The 16,377-nt window shown below is 44.0% G+C and overlaps 2 protein-coding genes across 9 annotated transcripts in view; one reads left to right on the forward strand and one right to left on the reverse strand.

Moving 5' to 3' along the window:
• Positions 1 to 1,750: 1,750 nt before the first annotated feature.
• OXSM (3-oxoacyl-ACP synthase, mitochondrial) lies at positions 1,751 to 11,452 on the reverse strand. 8 transcript variants are annotated; one of them, XM_069771234.1, is made up of 3 exons: positions 10,998 to 11,452; positions 5,810 to 6,827; positions 1,751 to 3,035 (listed from the first exon to the last, which is right to left on the reverse strand). In XM_069771234.1, the coding sequence occupies exons 2-3, from the start codon at positions 6,790 to 6,792 to the stop codon at positions 2,633 to 2,635; spliced, it is 1,386 nt and encodes a 461-aa protein (XP_069627335.1). In that variant the 5' UTR covers positions 6,793 to 6,827; positions 10,998 to 11,452; the 3' UTR covers positions 1,751 to 2,632. The 8 variants fall into 8 exon arrangements, with proteins under 8 accessions (XP_069627335.1, XP_069627311.1, XP_069627344.1 ...); XM_069771210.1 differs by lacking the exon at positions 10,998 to 11,452 and adding an exon at positions 8,446 to 8,554; XM_069771243.1 differs by lacking the exon at positions 10,998 to 11,452 and adding an exon at positions 8,446 to 8,551 and having other exon boundaries at positions 5,810 to 6,780.
• Positions 11,453 to 11,541: 89 nt separating this feature from the next.
• The window catches only part of NGLY1 (N-glycanase 1), a 31,120-nt gene continuing 26,284 nt past the window's right edge, over positions 11,542 to 16,377 (forward strand). Inside the window, exons 1-3 of the mRNA XM_069771195.1 lie at positions 11,542 to 11,745; positions 13,281 to 13,395; positions 15,531 to 15,773. Of these exons, the coding sequence (XP_069627296.1) occupies positions 11,594 to 11,745; positions 13,281 to 13,395; positions 15,531 to 15,773 (510 nt within the window). The 5' untranslated portion in view covers positions 11,542 to 11,593. The remainder of the gene's footprint in view (positions 11,746 to 13,280; positions 13,396 to 15,530; positions 15,774 to 16,377) is intronic.

Consider the following 16,377-nt stretch of genomic DNA (forward strand, 5'->3'; position numbering starts at 1 on the left):
CATTTCCAGGCTTTGCTTATCAGACAGCAAGTAACTCCAAGATTATGAGTCTAAACATTAAGCTTTTTTAATCCAAACTCTGGACCATTACATCTCTTGATTATTAAGATGAAGGGAGCATTTTAAGGGAAAGCATTTTGGTTTAAAATGTTGGTCAATTTGCCCACTTAATAGTTTAGCAACATAGAGAAATCTATTTTCTTCTTATGTTTGCAGCTACCATAATAAAGCAGTAATTAGCAGTAAGCAGTCCCTGATCAGCTCAGTGGGGTATGTGATAAAAAGAGTTGACTCCAAACAAGTACATAAAAATGAAACCTACACAAACAAAATTCATATAGACAGGGGTTGAACTTCGGCTCTGCTCATTGTTTTTTAAATCTTAATTCCCTACAGGGTACACTATTTATTACTGCATCTAGGCCTGTTAAAATTATCCATAATCAAAACATCTAAAATAACTATTGTCACAAAGCTTTCATGGTTTAAGGGTTACCTGCAGCAGATGATTAAATTGCAGTCAGCTGAAGTGAGAAGAAAGATCTTTTAATCATTTCAGTTTCTGTTTTATTTTTGTGTGACAGTATAATTTGTCTTTTCAGGGTTGGTACACAAGAGTCTCCATCCAACACTCCTGGGGCCACAATCTCTGCTATCAGAGGGAAAGGGAAGTGTATCTCTCTGTCACAGTATTAATTACAGGTCTGCAGCCACATAACAAGATTGGGTAAATTTAGTTAGACTGTATTTCCATTCCACAATAATGCAGCACTATCTAGTCTTCCCATATTCCACCTTGGATTGCAACTACCTGAAACAATATTATCTCCAGAAGAAACTCGCTGGATTATTTCCTCCAAATTCACAACCCTGCTGCTAGCTCTTTCCTGGAGGCTGAATTCCTTAAGTCAATTCCTTTTTGCATATAATTTGCAGAGTAATGTTGAATTTTTTTATTCTGCATTTTATATTGCGTGCAACCCAGATCCTCATTCATTGTACTGCTACTATTAATTATCACAAGCTAAGAGGTTTGTCGGTATTCTTCCCGACAGCAAATTCCTATACTCTCTCTAGTCTGTACACTTTCACATTTTCCCTTTGGTAATATATTATTTTACTTCCAGGCTTATTACTCATCAATCTGTTTTGGACTGCATTGTTCTGTATGAGCTCAGCTTCTGGAAAGAGTCTTAATCATTCTCCGACTGCATTTTTCTCATCATTCTCTTAACTTCCTATTCAGTCAAGACAGCAAATGCAAAAATTATGCTGTTCCATATCAGCATTCAGACCATTTGTATAAATAATGAAGTTTTAGGGTACTGCTAAGCCTTGTGATAGCCCATTAGTAATCTCTTTCAGAATGAAATTTACTTATAGTACAGCTACTTTCTATGTCCTTTATTTTAAATCCAGTGAGTTACTTTGTCTCCACTTACACAGGTCAAAGGCTAAGACTGACATTTTCAAAAAGAAAACCAGTGAAAAGCCTTTCAATAAACTAACCCACCAATAGGGATGTCCAACTTCATTCACATCTGCACTACTGATCGAGGCACTACTTGGCTAAGATGCTGACTGCTGCCAGAACGAACAGCCAAAGCCCTTTACTTATTCTTTGCAAGAAACAACCTAAACCACTATCAATATGTCAGTTTTAGGTATAATTTCCTTGTTCTCTTTCTTCCCCTTTCTCATCCTCAACACAAGACCCAGATTTATTTCTTGCATATGTGCTTCCCCCCCCCCCCAAAAGATTCCTTGTTTTTCCAAGTTTGGCTAGTTCTATTTTTCCATTTTGGCAGAACAACAAGGGGTTTCAAGGGTCTTTTTCCTTTCTGTGTAACTATTTTTTAAATCCTCAATACCGTACTTGAATATCTACCTTGCTATTCTTGTCCAAAATTTCAGAACAAAACAGGTTATCACCTACTAATTCTATCCCTGTCTCACATGGAAGATGTATAGGCCATACTGTACATATACTTCACTGTTACCACTCCATGCCATGGCTAATGAGGTAATGCAATATATGGAAATTAATAAAGCTGAAAAGAAAATGAACCACTGTCAGAAATCTTATGAACTCCTATACTATTTTCTCCTGAATGTCATCCGTGTAGAAGAATGTGCGTAAGTCTATGATATTTGAAACAATTTACGATGAGGAAAAAGGCAGAATTATAAACGGAACGCGTGACAAACGGAAGCTCAGTCATAAACCTTGTATCATCACACAGTAAGTCATCAAGTCACGACTACGGAGCCATAACTTGTTAGCCAGCCTTCCTTTTGCATAAATGTTTCCAAGCAATTTCTGTGCTGCATGCATATGAAAAATCTATTCTAATGAAGTAAAAACACAGAATGATCAATGTCTTCTCTTCTAGTCAAGAACAAAAACATCTTTACCACACAAAGGATAGGTCTTTTATTTATTTTTACTAAAATGAGTAAAAGATGTTCCCTCTTTCTAAAAGAATTACTGATGTAAATGTTAGGGTGAATAAAGTTCTTGCAGATCAAGAGAGCAATTCTCAAAGCTGAGAAAAGATCACAGTACACACCAAGGGTGGCAGTACAGAAAATCATTGTCAGTGCCTTTTTTTCATAACATGCACAGTGTAAGTTAAACACTTGCAAAGCACAAAGTTGCATTAGTACCACCAAAGCCAAATGAATTTGTGAGTGCTATACGCCGTTTTTCAGTTTTCCACTCCTGAGCTGTTAACGGAACGTAGTTGAGATCAAACTCTGCCTCTGTTTTCTCTAAGTTTAGAGTAGGTGGCAAAATCCCATGGTAACAGGACAGTGCTGTGAAAGCTGCTTCAATAGCTCCTGCAGCCCCTAAGAGATGTCCTGTTGCTCCTTTTGTTGAGGAAACTGCAATATTACATGAGTGATCTTTAAAAAGTCTCTTGATTGCTTGATTCTCAGCAGCATCTCCTAGAGGGGTAGAAGTTGCGTGTGCATTGACATATGTTATGTCTTCAGGTTTGATCCCAGAATCTTTTATCGCTGCAGACATACACCTAAGGAAAAAAAAAAAGGCAGAATGCTGAATTTCCCATTGTATTTTTGTCACTAACACACATGTACAAACCAAAAGCAAAAGTACAGGGTGTTTTAAAGTGTTTATCAAATGTGAAAATCTGCATGACATACTTTACCAGAGATGTAAATGACAAGAGATGGATTCATCTAACTAAACACAATAGCATCTACATTTAGCCACTCAAGAAAGACAGTAGTGCTGAGACCCACTATAAAAATCAGACTCACTGCTAAAAATTCCACGGCTGGGAAAAATACAAAGAGAAAGAAAGAAGATATAACAAACCATCTCTACAGACTACATTAATATATCAAGGACCCTTTTCAATGCAAAATTTGAAAACATTTGAGAAAGAAATAACTACCTGAAATTATTACAAAAATTTAGATTTCCTCCATTTCTCTAGTGTAGCAACACATTAATGTAACATTCACTACAAAGGTTGAAGAAATCCCCTTCCCATTGTAAATGAAAAGAAGATTCCCTAGTTTTTAAATTTTATTTTCCCTCATATTTACAGTATTAGGGAATTAGGAATAAAAATTGCTCTATCAAATAAAAATATTGGGAAATGAAAGAAAAATTCTGCAGTCATCCTCTTCATGAGCTTCTTTTGCATGCTTTCTAGAGGCTAGAAGTTGTCCTTGCCCCTGCAACAGCAAGGAGATAGCACAAATTCTTATATATAAAGTGAAATTTACTGAAAGTCACACTCTTCTACTCTGACACTGTATGTTCCATTCTGACTCCTGACTACCTGTGGACTGTGACTGCCTCTATAAAACATGCTCTTTTATGAAAACCACAGAAAGATCCATACAGCTCCATACTGTGATTTTCTCACAGATTTCCCACAGAAAGAAGAGGATGAATTAGACATCTCTCCTTATACATAGAGCTTAAGGAAGTATCTCAGAGCAAAGGACCATTGACTCTTATGAAATTTATGAAAAATAAGTAAATAAAAAAGAAGCTCAAAAAAAAAGATAGCACAGGCTGCTGGACAAATTTAACTATCTCCAGTACAGCCTTCTACCCTCAGAAGCATCCAGCTCAGCTTAGGTTGGAGGCCACTGATGCTCATTATCACTACATAGTAAGCCAACACTGAGGCAAAAAAGATTACTGATCAACTGTGAGGTAAACAGATACATTAAATTAGTTTAATACGTCAGCTGCAAGGAACATATTTACTTAAGGAGATAACAGATTAATTGTGTAGAACACACTTTATATCCATGCTTCTGAGCCTGGCCTTGCCTCTCCTTTCCTGCAGGTTTATTCCAATATATGTCTTAGTCTCCAACTAAAGTAGTTATTGGAAGATGACAAAAAATATATTCCCCTGAATTTTTTGACATGGCAAATAAAATCCCTACAGAAAAGTAAGAGAAGCGTATACGTTTCAGATTTAATCCATACACCACTGCAGTAACAAAATATTGGTTTGAAGACTGTATTAAAATGTATTATCTCATCTCAGGGGTGGAAAGGCTCAACATTTTGGAGATACAAAGATTAACATTCAACTACTTCCCAGTGTAAATTTAATTTATATGCTACTGCAATCATAAAATATACAAAAACTCTGTTACAATATATTGCCATATCATCTCAAGGGTAAACAAGTCTGAAAATCTGAGATAAGACACTCCTGATTACTCAACTCGTACCTAAGCCTGCAGAACAATTAAATACGAGTCCAATAGCACAGAAGGGAAATCTGATATATTACACTTCTTGAAAAATCTGATAATCCAATAAAGATGCAAACACAGCTTTACAATACAATGCAGAAGTTTGATCTATTTGTGCAGTGATATATTGAATTTTGTTATTAAATATTCACATACATTCAGAATAATGCAAACTAAATCTTTACTAAAGATCCCAATGTCAGCAATAGTATTCAGCCTACAAAAAGCTCACAAACAGTACATATACTTACACATGTAATTTAGCTGACAATTTAATTAGGTCAATGATAAAGACTAGATGAATATCATCTACTTGTGAACTGTTTTTGATGAGATTAACAATGATGAAGCTTTACCATCTCACTAAACATTACTAAAGTGGATTTCTGCTACGCCCCTCCACCAACTCGCTTAGCTGCATCAGAATGAAGTATTTAAACATGATTGTAGCACCGGCATTTGATCTAAATACTTTCCCTATGAAGAGCTGAAGTCTTTTCTAAATAAGAATAGCCACAATTAATGCTAATTACATGTACAGTAATTATTCTAACAAACCAGATCCTCCAAGTGCTCTACAGCTTTCATCACTTGGGATTTCTTTAGGAATGCTATTCCCCTTTCAGACCACAACAAATGATATGAGCTGCTTTTGCAGTGGGGTCTCTCTTCTCTATGGACAAAGGGTGGCGGAGAATGTGAAAAGGTTCTATCATACCACAAAAATCTTAAAAAAGAGGTTTCCATTGAGACTTATTTCTGTGAACAGCTGTAGGCACCAAACGCAAAAATATTTTCATCACATAAAGTTTTCATAACTATGCAAAAAGGCTGATTCTAGCAAGAACTGGCCTTCACCTTGGTACTAAAAAAAAAAATTGGGGCAAACCTTACCAGAATTGCTTTCATTTTTCAGATTAAGTTTTCAGGCTTTTGGAATATTAATTCAAGATTGAACTGAATTTCTCTAGGAAAAGCATACAGTAACAGAAACACATACCCCCACTATAATTAACATATGAAGTAGCCATCATAATCAACATATAGTTCTTACCTGAATGCACCATCTCCCTCTGGATTAGGTGCTGTTATGTGGCAAGCATCACCAGACAGTCCATAACCTAAAACTTCTGCATAGATCCTAGCACCTCTTTGTACAGCGTGTTCATACTCTTCCAAGATCACCACAGCAGCACCCTCTCCCATTACAAACCCTTCTCTCTGCGAATCAAATGGTCGACATGCCATTTTAGGGCTTGAGTTAAAACTCGTGCTGAGGGCCCGAGCTCTTGCAAATCCAGCCAAGGACAAAGGACTAATGCAAGCCTCAGTCCCTCCAGCCAACATGACATCAGCATCACCAGCGGCGATAAATCTAAAGGCGTCTCCAACAGCATGCGTGCCTGTGGTACAAGCAGTTGACACAGCATGATTCGGCCCTTTCAGTTGGTATTTAATGCTGATCTGGCCTGCTGCCATATTGACTAAAATCTTTGGGACAAAGAATGGGCTGACCTTGTTATAACCCTTTGTTTTAAATAAAGCAGCTGTATCAGAAATCTCTTCCAGTGGAACCATTCCCATCCCAATTGCCACACCGGCACTTAAGCGATCCTGTTCAGACTGGGGAGACCAGCCAGAGTCCTTCATTGCTAGCTCTGCTGCACCGATGGCCATCACAGTGGCAGAACTCATGGATTTGATCTCTGACTTTGACACAAAGCTTTCTTCACTGAACTGACCTTCCTTGTTTCCCCTTGGCACACAAGCAGCCACTTTACATGGGACGCCTGCATATTCTTCCCCATCTAGCGATGCAATCCCACTGTCTCCTTGGAGAAGGCGCTTCCACACAAACTGAGTCCCCACACCAAGAGGGGACACTAAGCCAATACCTGTAACAACTACTTTCCTTCGACATGCAGGCAGTGACTTGCTGAAAGCTCTTCTGTGGTTTCGTAAATGCAGATTTAAATTGAGACTCCGGAGATGAAGATTTGCCATTGTTAATAGATCCTGCGAGCACTGTGAGAACATGGTGGAAATCAATCACTTCAAGCACATTCCTGTAACTAGGGGGAAAAAAAAAAAAAAGACACAAACACAACAGTAAAGCTGCCAATGTGAAAAACATTCCAAGTACCCTAAATTAATAACCTCCTTTTTACATGAAAGCCTATTTTCAACCCTGCAATTTTCTGCGTCTGTAATCAGGAATAGCATGTGTTATGGCAGACAGGGCATAGAAACATATTCACTTTGTGAATGCCTCTAGTGGGCTCTTCTAGCTTAACCTGCTAATGAATATGAGTTTGCACCACTGTGGACTGCGAGGGACTCTCAGGTTTTGAGGGACTCTCCGGTTTTGCTGCAAAACACCCCTCAGGGCTTTAACCACCAGCTGGCTGGAGATATCAACAACAAGCATTAACAGCTTCATTCTTGTAAGAGAGAAAATGTGTGTTCACCTGAAAGTGTACGTCCTACCAATATCATGTTAAGGATGTCATCATCTCGACCTTTCTGTCAGGCAGAATGGTGTACAAAACTCAGAACAGGAGGAGTCAAGAAACTCTTCCTGGTTCTGCCAGCAAGGCAATTGCGTATCTTGGACGAGGCTCCTCATCCTTCTACCTCCACCTACCCTTTATCAGCCTTGGGGTGTTTCGACTGTCAGAGGACAGTACCTCAAGTGCATATGCGCAAGACGTACCGCAACACCACCTCCCTTGAAGGTAACACCGCCAGACCCCACGTATCGTGAGGCGTGTCAAGTGATGGCCAAAGGCCGCTGCTGAGCGCAAGTACTTCAGGCAGGACAAGAGGACCATGCCAAGCAGTAACTGCGCTGGTGCCCCTCCACCTCGCCTCGGCCACCGCCGGGTCGGGAGCTGGTTTGACAGCACGCACCCGGCACGCCGGCGCAGGGCGGAGGCTGCAGCACAGCTCCGTCAACACCTACCACACAGGCTTCAACCGGTCGCCTGCTTTTCGCCTCACAAGGAGGGCACCGTGGCATCGCCAAGCCTTTGGCAAGGCTCAGGGAGCTGTACGGGGACCACATAGGGCCTCCGGGCTCATGCGCTCCTGCAAAAACACACGGACCCGCTCCTTCCCGTGGCAGCACAAGTACAACAGCGGCGATATTAAAAAATAAAAAGCTAAGAATAGCGCTTACTAACGCAGACAGGTTTTTTAAAGGGGACTGCTTTAAATCCTGACCCAGACTTGTCATTTTAATTTCTTAAGCCAGTTAGCCCGGATTTTATAGAAAAGGGCAATATACATAAAATAACTGCAGAGCTCTTTAAAGCAGCACGTGCCCAACAGCCACATACAGCTTTTAATAAAATGCCGTCAACCGGTGTAAAATAATTAGGAGGCCTTGTCTGACCCAAGCAATGCCACGATACCTACTGTGCGCGCCGAAGAGAAAAACAAGCGGGGAGGGGGGTGGGGGGTGGAAATTCCTCCCCGGGAACAAGAGCTATCGGACGACACCGCGTGTTTAAAGGGGACCCGCCTGCACCACCCCAGCTTTCGGCCCCGCCCGGCGCCGCCATTGCCGCCCCACCCGGCTCCGCTAGGGGCAGCCTCTCCCACCGCCCCGCCGGCGGGGGGGGAGCCCTCCCGCTCCCGGCAGGGGCCGGCGAAGCCCCCGCCTCCCTCCGTCCTAGCCCTCAGCGGTACCTCCGCCGGCCGCGATCCCCCCACCCCCCGCTCCGCGATGGTTGGCTCTGCCTGCCTCTCCCGTTCCGACGGCGCGGGGCCGCACCACTCGGGACGCGGCGGGGATGGGGGGGGGCGGGCACGCGACGGCTTTGTAGCCGATCCCCGATGTCACGATTGGTGAGGAGCCGCGCGAGCGAATCGGTAACGCGGCGGTGGACTGCGCGGCCCGGCGGCGCTTCCTGCTCCCGGCGGGCGGAGGAGGGCGGCGGCGGCGCGGCCCGGCCCGGCCCAGCGCAGAGCGCGCCCGCGTTAAGTAGCCCCGAGACCTGGAAAAGACAAGGGAATCACACACACACACACACACCCGCCCCCAAATCACGCATTTAAAACATGCAAAGGAAGAGTAAAAAAAGACTAAAAACCCCCAAGCGAACCCACGGTCTTAGTGGAATAATACGCAAGAGGGTGACGCTAAGGTCGTGAGGGTAACCTTGTCGTTTCCCATCGGTTTCCTGAATGCTGCACGCGTACTGCAGCGCATTTCAGCACTGAGCTGGTAGGAACTGTGAAAACTCCGGCGGTAAACGGTGCATAACCATGTAATTCAAGGCTCTCACACAGACGAGCATGAGGAGCTCTTCAGGACCTTGCAGTCTCTTGCAGGCCCATTTTATATTCCACCACAACTAATTCCTTAGCACAGTTTTCCTGCCTACACTTTGTTCCCTTGCTCTAGTCCCAGTCCTCATCTGATCCCTCTTCTGCTGTCTGCATCCGTCAGATCCCCCATCCTTAACCAGCTGCCAACTTTGCCGTCACATTCCTGGCAGAAAAGGACCTGGGGGTGTTGGTTGACAGATGCCTGAATGTGAGCCAGCCGTGTGTCCAGGTGGCCAAGAAGGTCAAAAGCATCCTGGCTTGTATCAGAAATAGTGTGGCCAGCAGGACTAGGGAAGTGATCGTCCCCCTGTATTCGGCACTAGTGAGGCCGCACCTCGAATACCACGCTCACAGTTTTGGGCCCCTCACTGCAAGAAAGACACTGAGGTGCTGGAGCGGGTCCAGAGAAGGGTAACAAAGTTGGTGAGGGGCCTGGAGCACAAGTCTTATGAGGAGCGGCTGAGGGAGCTGGGGATTGTTTAGTCTGGAGAAAAGGAGGCTGAGGGGAGACCTTATTGCTCTCTACAACTACCTGAAAGGAGGTTGTAGCGAGGTGGTTGTTGGTCTTTTCTGCCAAGTAACAAGTGATAGTGAGAGGAAATGGTGGCAGGGGAGGTTTAGGTTGGATATTAGGAAAAATTTCTTCACCAATAAGGGTTGTCAAGCATTGGAATAGGCTGCCCAGGGAAGTGGTTGAGTCACCGTCCCTGGAGGTGTTTAAAAGACATATAGATGTGGTGCTTAGGGACATGGTTTAGTGGTGGCCTTGGCAGTGCTCGATTAACGGTTAGACTTGATGATCTTTAAGGTCTTTTCCAGCCCAAATGATTCTATGACTCTATGAAAGTGTGCTCTTCCACATGGGTGCTGAAATGCTGGTAGAGAAGACAGCGTTAAAAACAAGTTGATCACTGACTTTACATGAGTGTCTTGAAAGTACATGTACAAATATGCCAACAGCACCAATACACAAAAATAAACCATTTGTTGTGGCTGCTGCTTGCAGATGTAGTGCATGATCTGAACTGAGACCAAGCTGCTAGCTATGCCTGAGATGACATGTAGAAACAATTAAGTTTTTACTTAAGAAAGACAGTGGCACCATAGCTAAAATACATCAAGTCCAAGAGCTATCATGGCAGAGCATAAAATACATGCCAAAGTCTCATCAACAAAGACTTGAAGCACTTACTGAAGGAAAAAGAAAAAAAACCCCAGATGCCAAAAAGGAGGGAAATACAATATTTAATAAAGAAAAAATAAACATTTGTGTAAGTTTGGTGTTTTGTTTTGGTTTTTTTAAAGTGAAAAGTCTGTATTTAATTTCCCTTTAGAAATAACATTCCTTGGACATTTAAGGTGTTAGTCATTTGTTGGAAGTTCGCACTTGGTTTTCTAATTTTTTCACACCCCTTTCCTATGACCACTTCCAAAGCATTATTTACAAATGCTATACTTACATGCATCATGTACTTATGTTACACATACAGCAATATAGTTAATCTTTAAATTTGAGAAGGCAGCCAACATTAACAGTCACATGCCTATATGAAAAGCATGGGAAAGAAGTTAAAAGCTGAAGCAGCAGCCAAGGAACATGGCATCATCTTAAATGAAAATTTTATTACTTTGCTACCAATTCCATGATATTGAGGGCTGAATTAGTGATTTTTAAACCATGCTAGTAGGAATAATAACCATTATCTCAGCAAAAGTGAGTTCCCTTGGGTTAAATCTCAGCTTTTGTAAGGGTTAAGTACCACCTTCTTAAAAAATCATGGAAGCGAAGCAGACAGCAGAGCTAGAGCATAATGTCAACTAATAACCACAAGCCAGCCTGAATTTTGAAGACCTCTTGTACTTAGAACTTTTAAAATCTTGCATTCTTTAGAAAGCAAAGTCCCACAGACCTTTTTGTCTGAGATGCTTCATCGCAGTTCTTCCACTAATAGCACAAACCAGACGACTAGGCAAAGCAGAGACAGAAAGTAGGGTGTTTTCTTCTTCCATGTGGACAGGCTTTGGGTAGGGCTGGACGAGGTGCCAAGGCGCGGGCGAGCAGCTGCAGCAGCCTTCCCACCCTGGCAGCCCGGGTGAGGCCGAACGCGGGGCGCCAGCGGAGACCGCAAGCACGCTCGGATGGTATGAAAGGCGATTTATACCCCTCGGTAACATCACCGCCTACCACGGGGGCTCCCGAGGGCCGCGGGTGACCGGGAGGCCCCACTGGCCTGCCCAAGCGGGTCAGGATATCGACCGCAACGTCATTCAAATCGTCAGGACAAAGTAGTTTAGCAGCTCCTGTAACATCGCCGACTTCAGCCGGGGCAGGGCAGCCCGCCGGGGCAGGGCAGGCCGGGCCTCCGCCGCCCGGGCCTCGCCGCCCCGCCCGGTGGATGCGGGAGCGGGGACTGAGGGCAGTGACCTCACCACTCCCACTGCGCATGCGTGCTGCCGCGCGCTCCCGGCGCAGCGCAGGCTGCGGGCGGCGCTCCCCGGCTGGGGCATGGGGCGCGTGCCCGGCGGCGCGATGGCGGCCGCCGTGGGTCCCTCCTCCTCCGCGGGCTCCCCCGCCGTGAACGAGCTTTGCCAGAACGGGCGGGAGGTCTTCCTGGAGGCTTCGCGGCTGCTCCTCACCTACGCCGACAACATCCTCCGGTGAGCGGGGCGCGGCGGGAGGCGCCCTGGGTGGCCGCCCTTTCGCGGCCGGGTCGGGCTCGGTGCGCGGGCCGGCGGCCGGGCGGGCGGCGGGCGTTGCCGCAGGGCGACTGGCCGTCCCGGCCGCTCGCCCGCCTCCGCGCGGCGGCTGCGAGGGGCCTGCCGCTTCAGCCCCCGTGGCGTCCGCGCTTCGCCTGCCCCTCTCGTGGGGAGCAGCCGGCGGGGCTTTTCGCCGCCGTGTCCCGAAAACGGCCCTGGGGGCGGCAGCGGCGGTGGGGTGGGGGTCCGAGGGGCTCGGCTGTCCCCCCGTACGGCCAGCGCCCGGTTCCCGGCCGTGACTCGCTGGTCTCGAGTGCGCGTGGGTGCCGAAGGGGTCAGTGGGCACGGCGGGCAGAGGTCGGGCGGCAGCGGCGTGGCGCGTCCTTAAGAAAACAGAGCCCGCTTGTGAGCGGGGTCATTCCTGTCGGGTCACTAATGCCGCTTCAGAAGCAGTTTATGACAAAACTCCCGCAGGCGGCAGTTTATTTCTGGGCTTGCAGACGGACCGTCTCCGAGACGAGCCGTATGATTCAATTTTGTTACGTAACAGTGAGGTTGAAAAACATCTCGCTTCTTTTTGTCGTTATTTAAAAACAAGATTACTTTTCACGTAGGTGTGTGGTGGCTTGGGTTTTTATTTCTTTCTTCATTGCTGGTTGGTTTGTTTTGAGGGCTTGTTTTTTGTGTTAAACGTAAAAGCCTGCATTGGCCCTGATTCTGCAAGCATTTAAGCAGCTGAAAATTAGTGGATGCATAACAAGTAACGCTAAAATAGTAACTTGATTTTTCTGTTGCCTTTCTCTTCTGACTCGGTAAGATCGGTATCAAGAGTTAATTATAGTTGAATTTTTGCGAGGTGTCTCTGTAGGGTATACATACGCACCAGTATGTACGATTGACCTTGATGTCTTCCGGCAACTCGAGGTGTGTGAGCAGCCCCTCCCTGTCTATATCTGGTTTGTCAACCACCTGCAAAAACTATGATGTGCGACAGAGAACAGTGGGTCCTGGGCTGACTCCTTTTAAAGAAAGAGGCGAGAGGGGAACTGAGGGGTGGCCCTTCAAGAGGTAAAGACACCACAGTAGTTTCACCCATGTACTAGGAAGTTTAGGGTAACTTCTGTAGTGGGCGTAAAACCATCTGGCATCCAGCTGAGGAGTTCAATTAGAATGCTACCAGGTAGAGGGGGATGTGAAGCTGTCTGTAAGTGTCACTGCAGACTAAGCCCTGCTGGCTAGGACTACAGAACATGTATTTATGCACTTAGGTTGCAAACTAAAATTTAGAACCAGTTTGTAATTCTCGAAGTTAAATGCAGAAGGACATGAATTAAGTCAAAGTTTTAGGTCAGCTTCACATTCTGCCTACACGGTGGGAATGAAACTAAACTTTTAAAAAATCTCTCATGAATGACTAATGCTGCTTAGTGCAGTTTACCCAGCTTTTAAGTGTTCACTTAATTTGCAACCATAATTAAAACTTCCAATTTCTTCAGGAATCCTTATGAAGAAAAATATAGATTAATTCGGATTGGAAATCCAGCATTTTCCACGAGACTGGTGCCTGTCAGAGGAGCCGTTGAATGTTTATTTGAGATGGGGTTTCAAGAGGTGAGTATAATTTAGTAATTTCTCATGTCTTCATCAGTTTACATGCTAAAATTTAAAATTGGAATTTTTTTTCTGCTTTCCCAGTTGCAAGGCACTAGGTTTTAAGCTAATTGCTATTGTCTTTTGGTCCTGGTTTGCAGATGCCTGCAGTTAACCAACAGGAAAATTTAGATGAGGCTAATTCAGAAATCTGGTGGAGCTAGGGCTAACCTGATCTGTGTTAAGAGTGGCTTTCTGCTGTTCAGGTGCATTACTAGTTTGCTTAATGGTCAGATACATGTCTATGCTGGCACAAAGGAAATAGTGGGAAAAGGGGTGAAAACCTCTTCTCTGAGTAGCAGCCCACTGTTAGGTGGATGTCAGACTGCGCTATCAGACAGTAGTTTCCATACTGTAAATCTGTGTGTTGAAACCATCATTTGGAAGGGGGGAAAAATAAAGTCCTGCTCTTCTGCTGCTTGTTCCTACCATCAGTAGGGCTTACGTGGCTCCATAGTCAGTTAGATGAGGTAAGCTGATCTCATTAAAAATTAACCCACCCCCACCCAAAGAAATAATTTTCAGCCAATTCACAGTGCAGCTGCACAAGTACTAGTGTTGTCATGACAGCAGTGGAGGGCAACAGACTATTGAAGTAGTGGGAGGGTGGGACTTTTACCATTTAAAACAGTTATGAAACTGTATCCTAAAATAGTCTCGAGTGAGTCTTGATTCTGTGCAGTCAAAAAGATGTATTTTGAAGATTTGTGTCCTGAAATGGTCCCTGTCTTGGTGGAACTTAAACTGCCAAAGCTGGTTAAGCTAGAAGCAGCCTTTGTAATTACAGGAGAGCTGGGGTGAAAAAAACAACTCTTGTTTAATGGTGCAAAGCTCTTGCTCTAGCTTTGCTTTAATTTGTCTATGTTATACCACACTTCTGTATGGATGCGTACATTATGTTATTTAGGTCCAGCTGTCATGAGACCTCTGCCTTCTCTTCTGGTGAAGTTATTTAGTGTAGTTGTCCTAATTTAAAAAAAAAAAAGTATGCTGAAATAAATGGTGACTGCAGAGGAAGAAATGGTCTGCAGATTTATTCTCATGCTGGTGCTCAGGAGATGACTTCTAATGATGTGTTTTGGCCAAGAGGTAGTCAAGGTAGCTAGTGAAGCACTCAAGCAGTAATAACATAGTAATTTTAAACATGTTATAAAGAGCTACTCCCACTTCTGTCAGATCTTTAAGAGCATGTTGGCTCAGTCTTATGGTTATTGTGTCAACTGAGGCTGGAGCTCACAAACTTCTCTTCAACTGCGATAACTAAAATTGTTCCTTTGTCTCTGCTTGGTAAGCCAACTTTTTCAATTAAAAAATGAGGACACTGCTGGATTGATACCTTCCATTTAGTTTTGTGGTGACTGTAAGTGTTAAAGTGAAGCACTCCGTCTGCAAGGATAGGTGACCTCAGGTTACTGTGGATAAACAAATTACTCAGTTTAATAAATAGAAGTGCTGCAGCAGTAGAAACTGAAACTCTTAAACTATGAATTTTTCAGGATATTCATGTTTTTGGTAACCTATTTCTTCATGTTAAGTGCACTGATACTTTGCTTCTGTCGTAATTACTGATCTTCTGTTATGCTACTAGCAATCGTGTTGCAATCAAAAATAGGAACCTGGAAATTGAGGTGGGTACAGGTCTAAATAAGAATATTTCCCATCTGAAAACTCACAAAACCTAAAAGATATCAGTATAGAAGAGAATTACCAGCAGATGCCATTCTAGGGGCTTCTTCCTCCAACATTGGGTATCCTCCTGTGTTGCCTAGCGTTTCACTGCTGTGCTGTGAGAACTGAGCATTTGTTGTTCGTTTCTGTTGTTGCTTCCTCTGCCCAGCCATAATTGCATTGTCCGTGTGTGTCTCTGCAAAATAAGTTACTAATAAAAGCATGTTATTATGAGCCCTTTTTCTCTAGACTGACTGTAGGTTCTTGATCTAATAGCTTCTGCTGTGAGGGACCTAATCTGAAGGCTGAATCGTGCCAAGCCTTAGTGTTTTAACTTCGAGTAAATGAGATAGCTGTTAGCAATAGATACAAACCGCTGACTAGCTTAGACCTGCGTTAACTGCTGAATTAATTTGTCTAAATTTCAGGGAGAAACTCATCTGGTTTTCCCTAAGGAAGCTTCGATTGAGCAGCTATGTAAAATCAGAGACTTAATTGCTGGAGAGAGGAATAGCAAACTGAATGAGTCAAATGAAATCCACGGATCAGGATCCTCTGAAACTGCGACCAGCACTGAGACAGTTGCACATCAGCCTTCAAGACCTGCTGACTCTGTTCTTGCCCCTTCCCGTCAGCAACCAGAAACATCACTTGTGCAGTCTCCTGAAATGGTAATTATAACCTGAAAACTTCATAGGCACACTAATCTTGAATATAAAGATTGAAGAAGAGTTAACTGTTGGGACAGGTTGCTCAGAGAGTCTGTGTAGTCTTCAAATGTGGGTGTTTTCAAGTCCTGACTGGATAAAGCCCAGAGCAACTTGGTCTGACCTCATAGCTAACCCTGCTTTGAGCAGGAGGTTGGACTAGAGGAATTTTTTTTTTCCCAATTGTTTCTGAAGTTTTTGAGTGTTTTCTTCAGTCTCCATGCAACTTCAACATGAAACATGCCATAAATAGAATATTAGCAAGAGATTTTGTTGAAGATGTCCCTAAATGTTTTATTGATCAGGGTGTTGTGAAAAAAAAGCTCATTTGTATTGGAAGGGAACAACAAGGTGGAGGAACAAAATTGTGGGGGAAGCTAAGACTAGGACTGTATACTGTGTTTGGTATTTGAGAGCCAGCAAAAGAACAGGAGCATAACTGTAATGTTTATAATCGTTGGTGTCTCAGTTCATGCATGATGACCTCTGTGTAGCCTGTGAGGGCTTTCTTTTTTCACATGTGACTGTTGTGAGAGACAGGAATTTAGCCAGGCAAGGACAAATCTGT

This window comes from Haliaeetus albicilla, chromosome 2, assembly GCF_947461875.1.
Source record: "Haliaeetus albicilla chromosome 2, bHalAlb1.1, whole genome shotgun sequence".
Lineage (NCBI taxonomy): Eukaryota > Metazoa > Chordata > Aves > Accipitriformes > Accipitridae > Haliaeetus > Haliaeetus albicilla.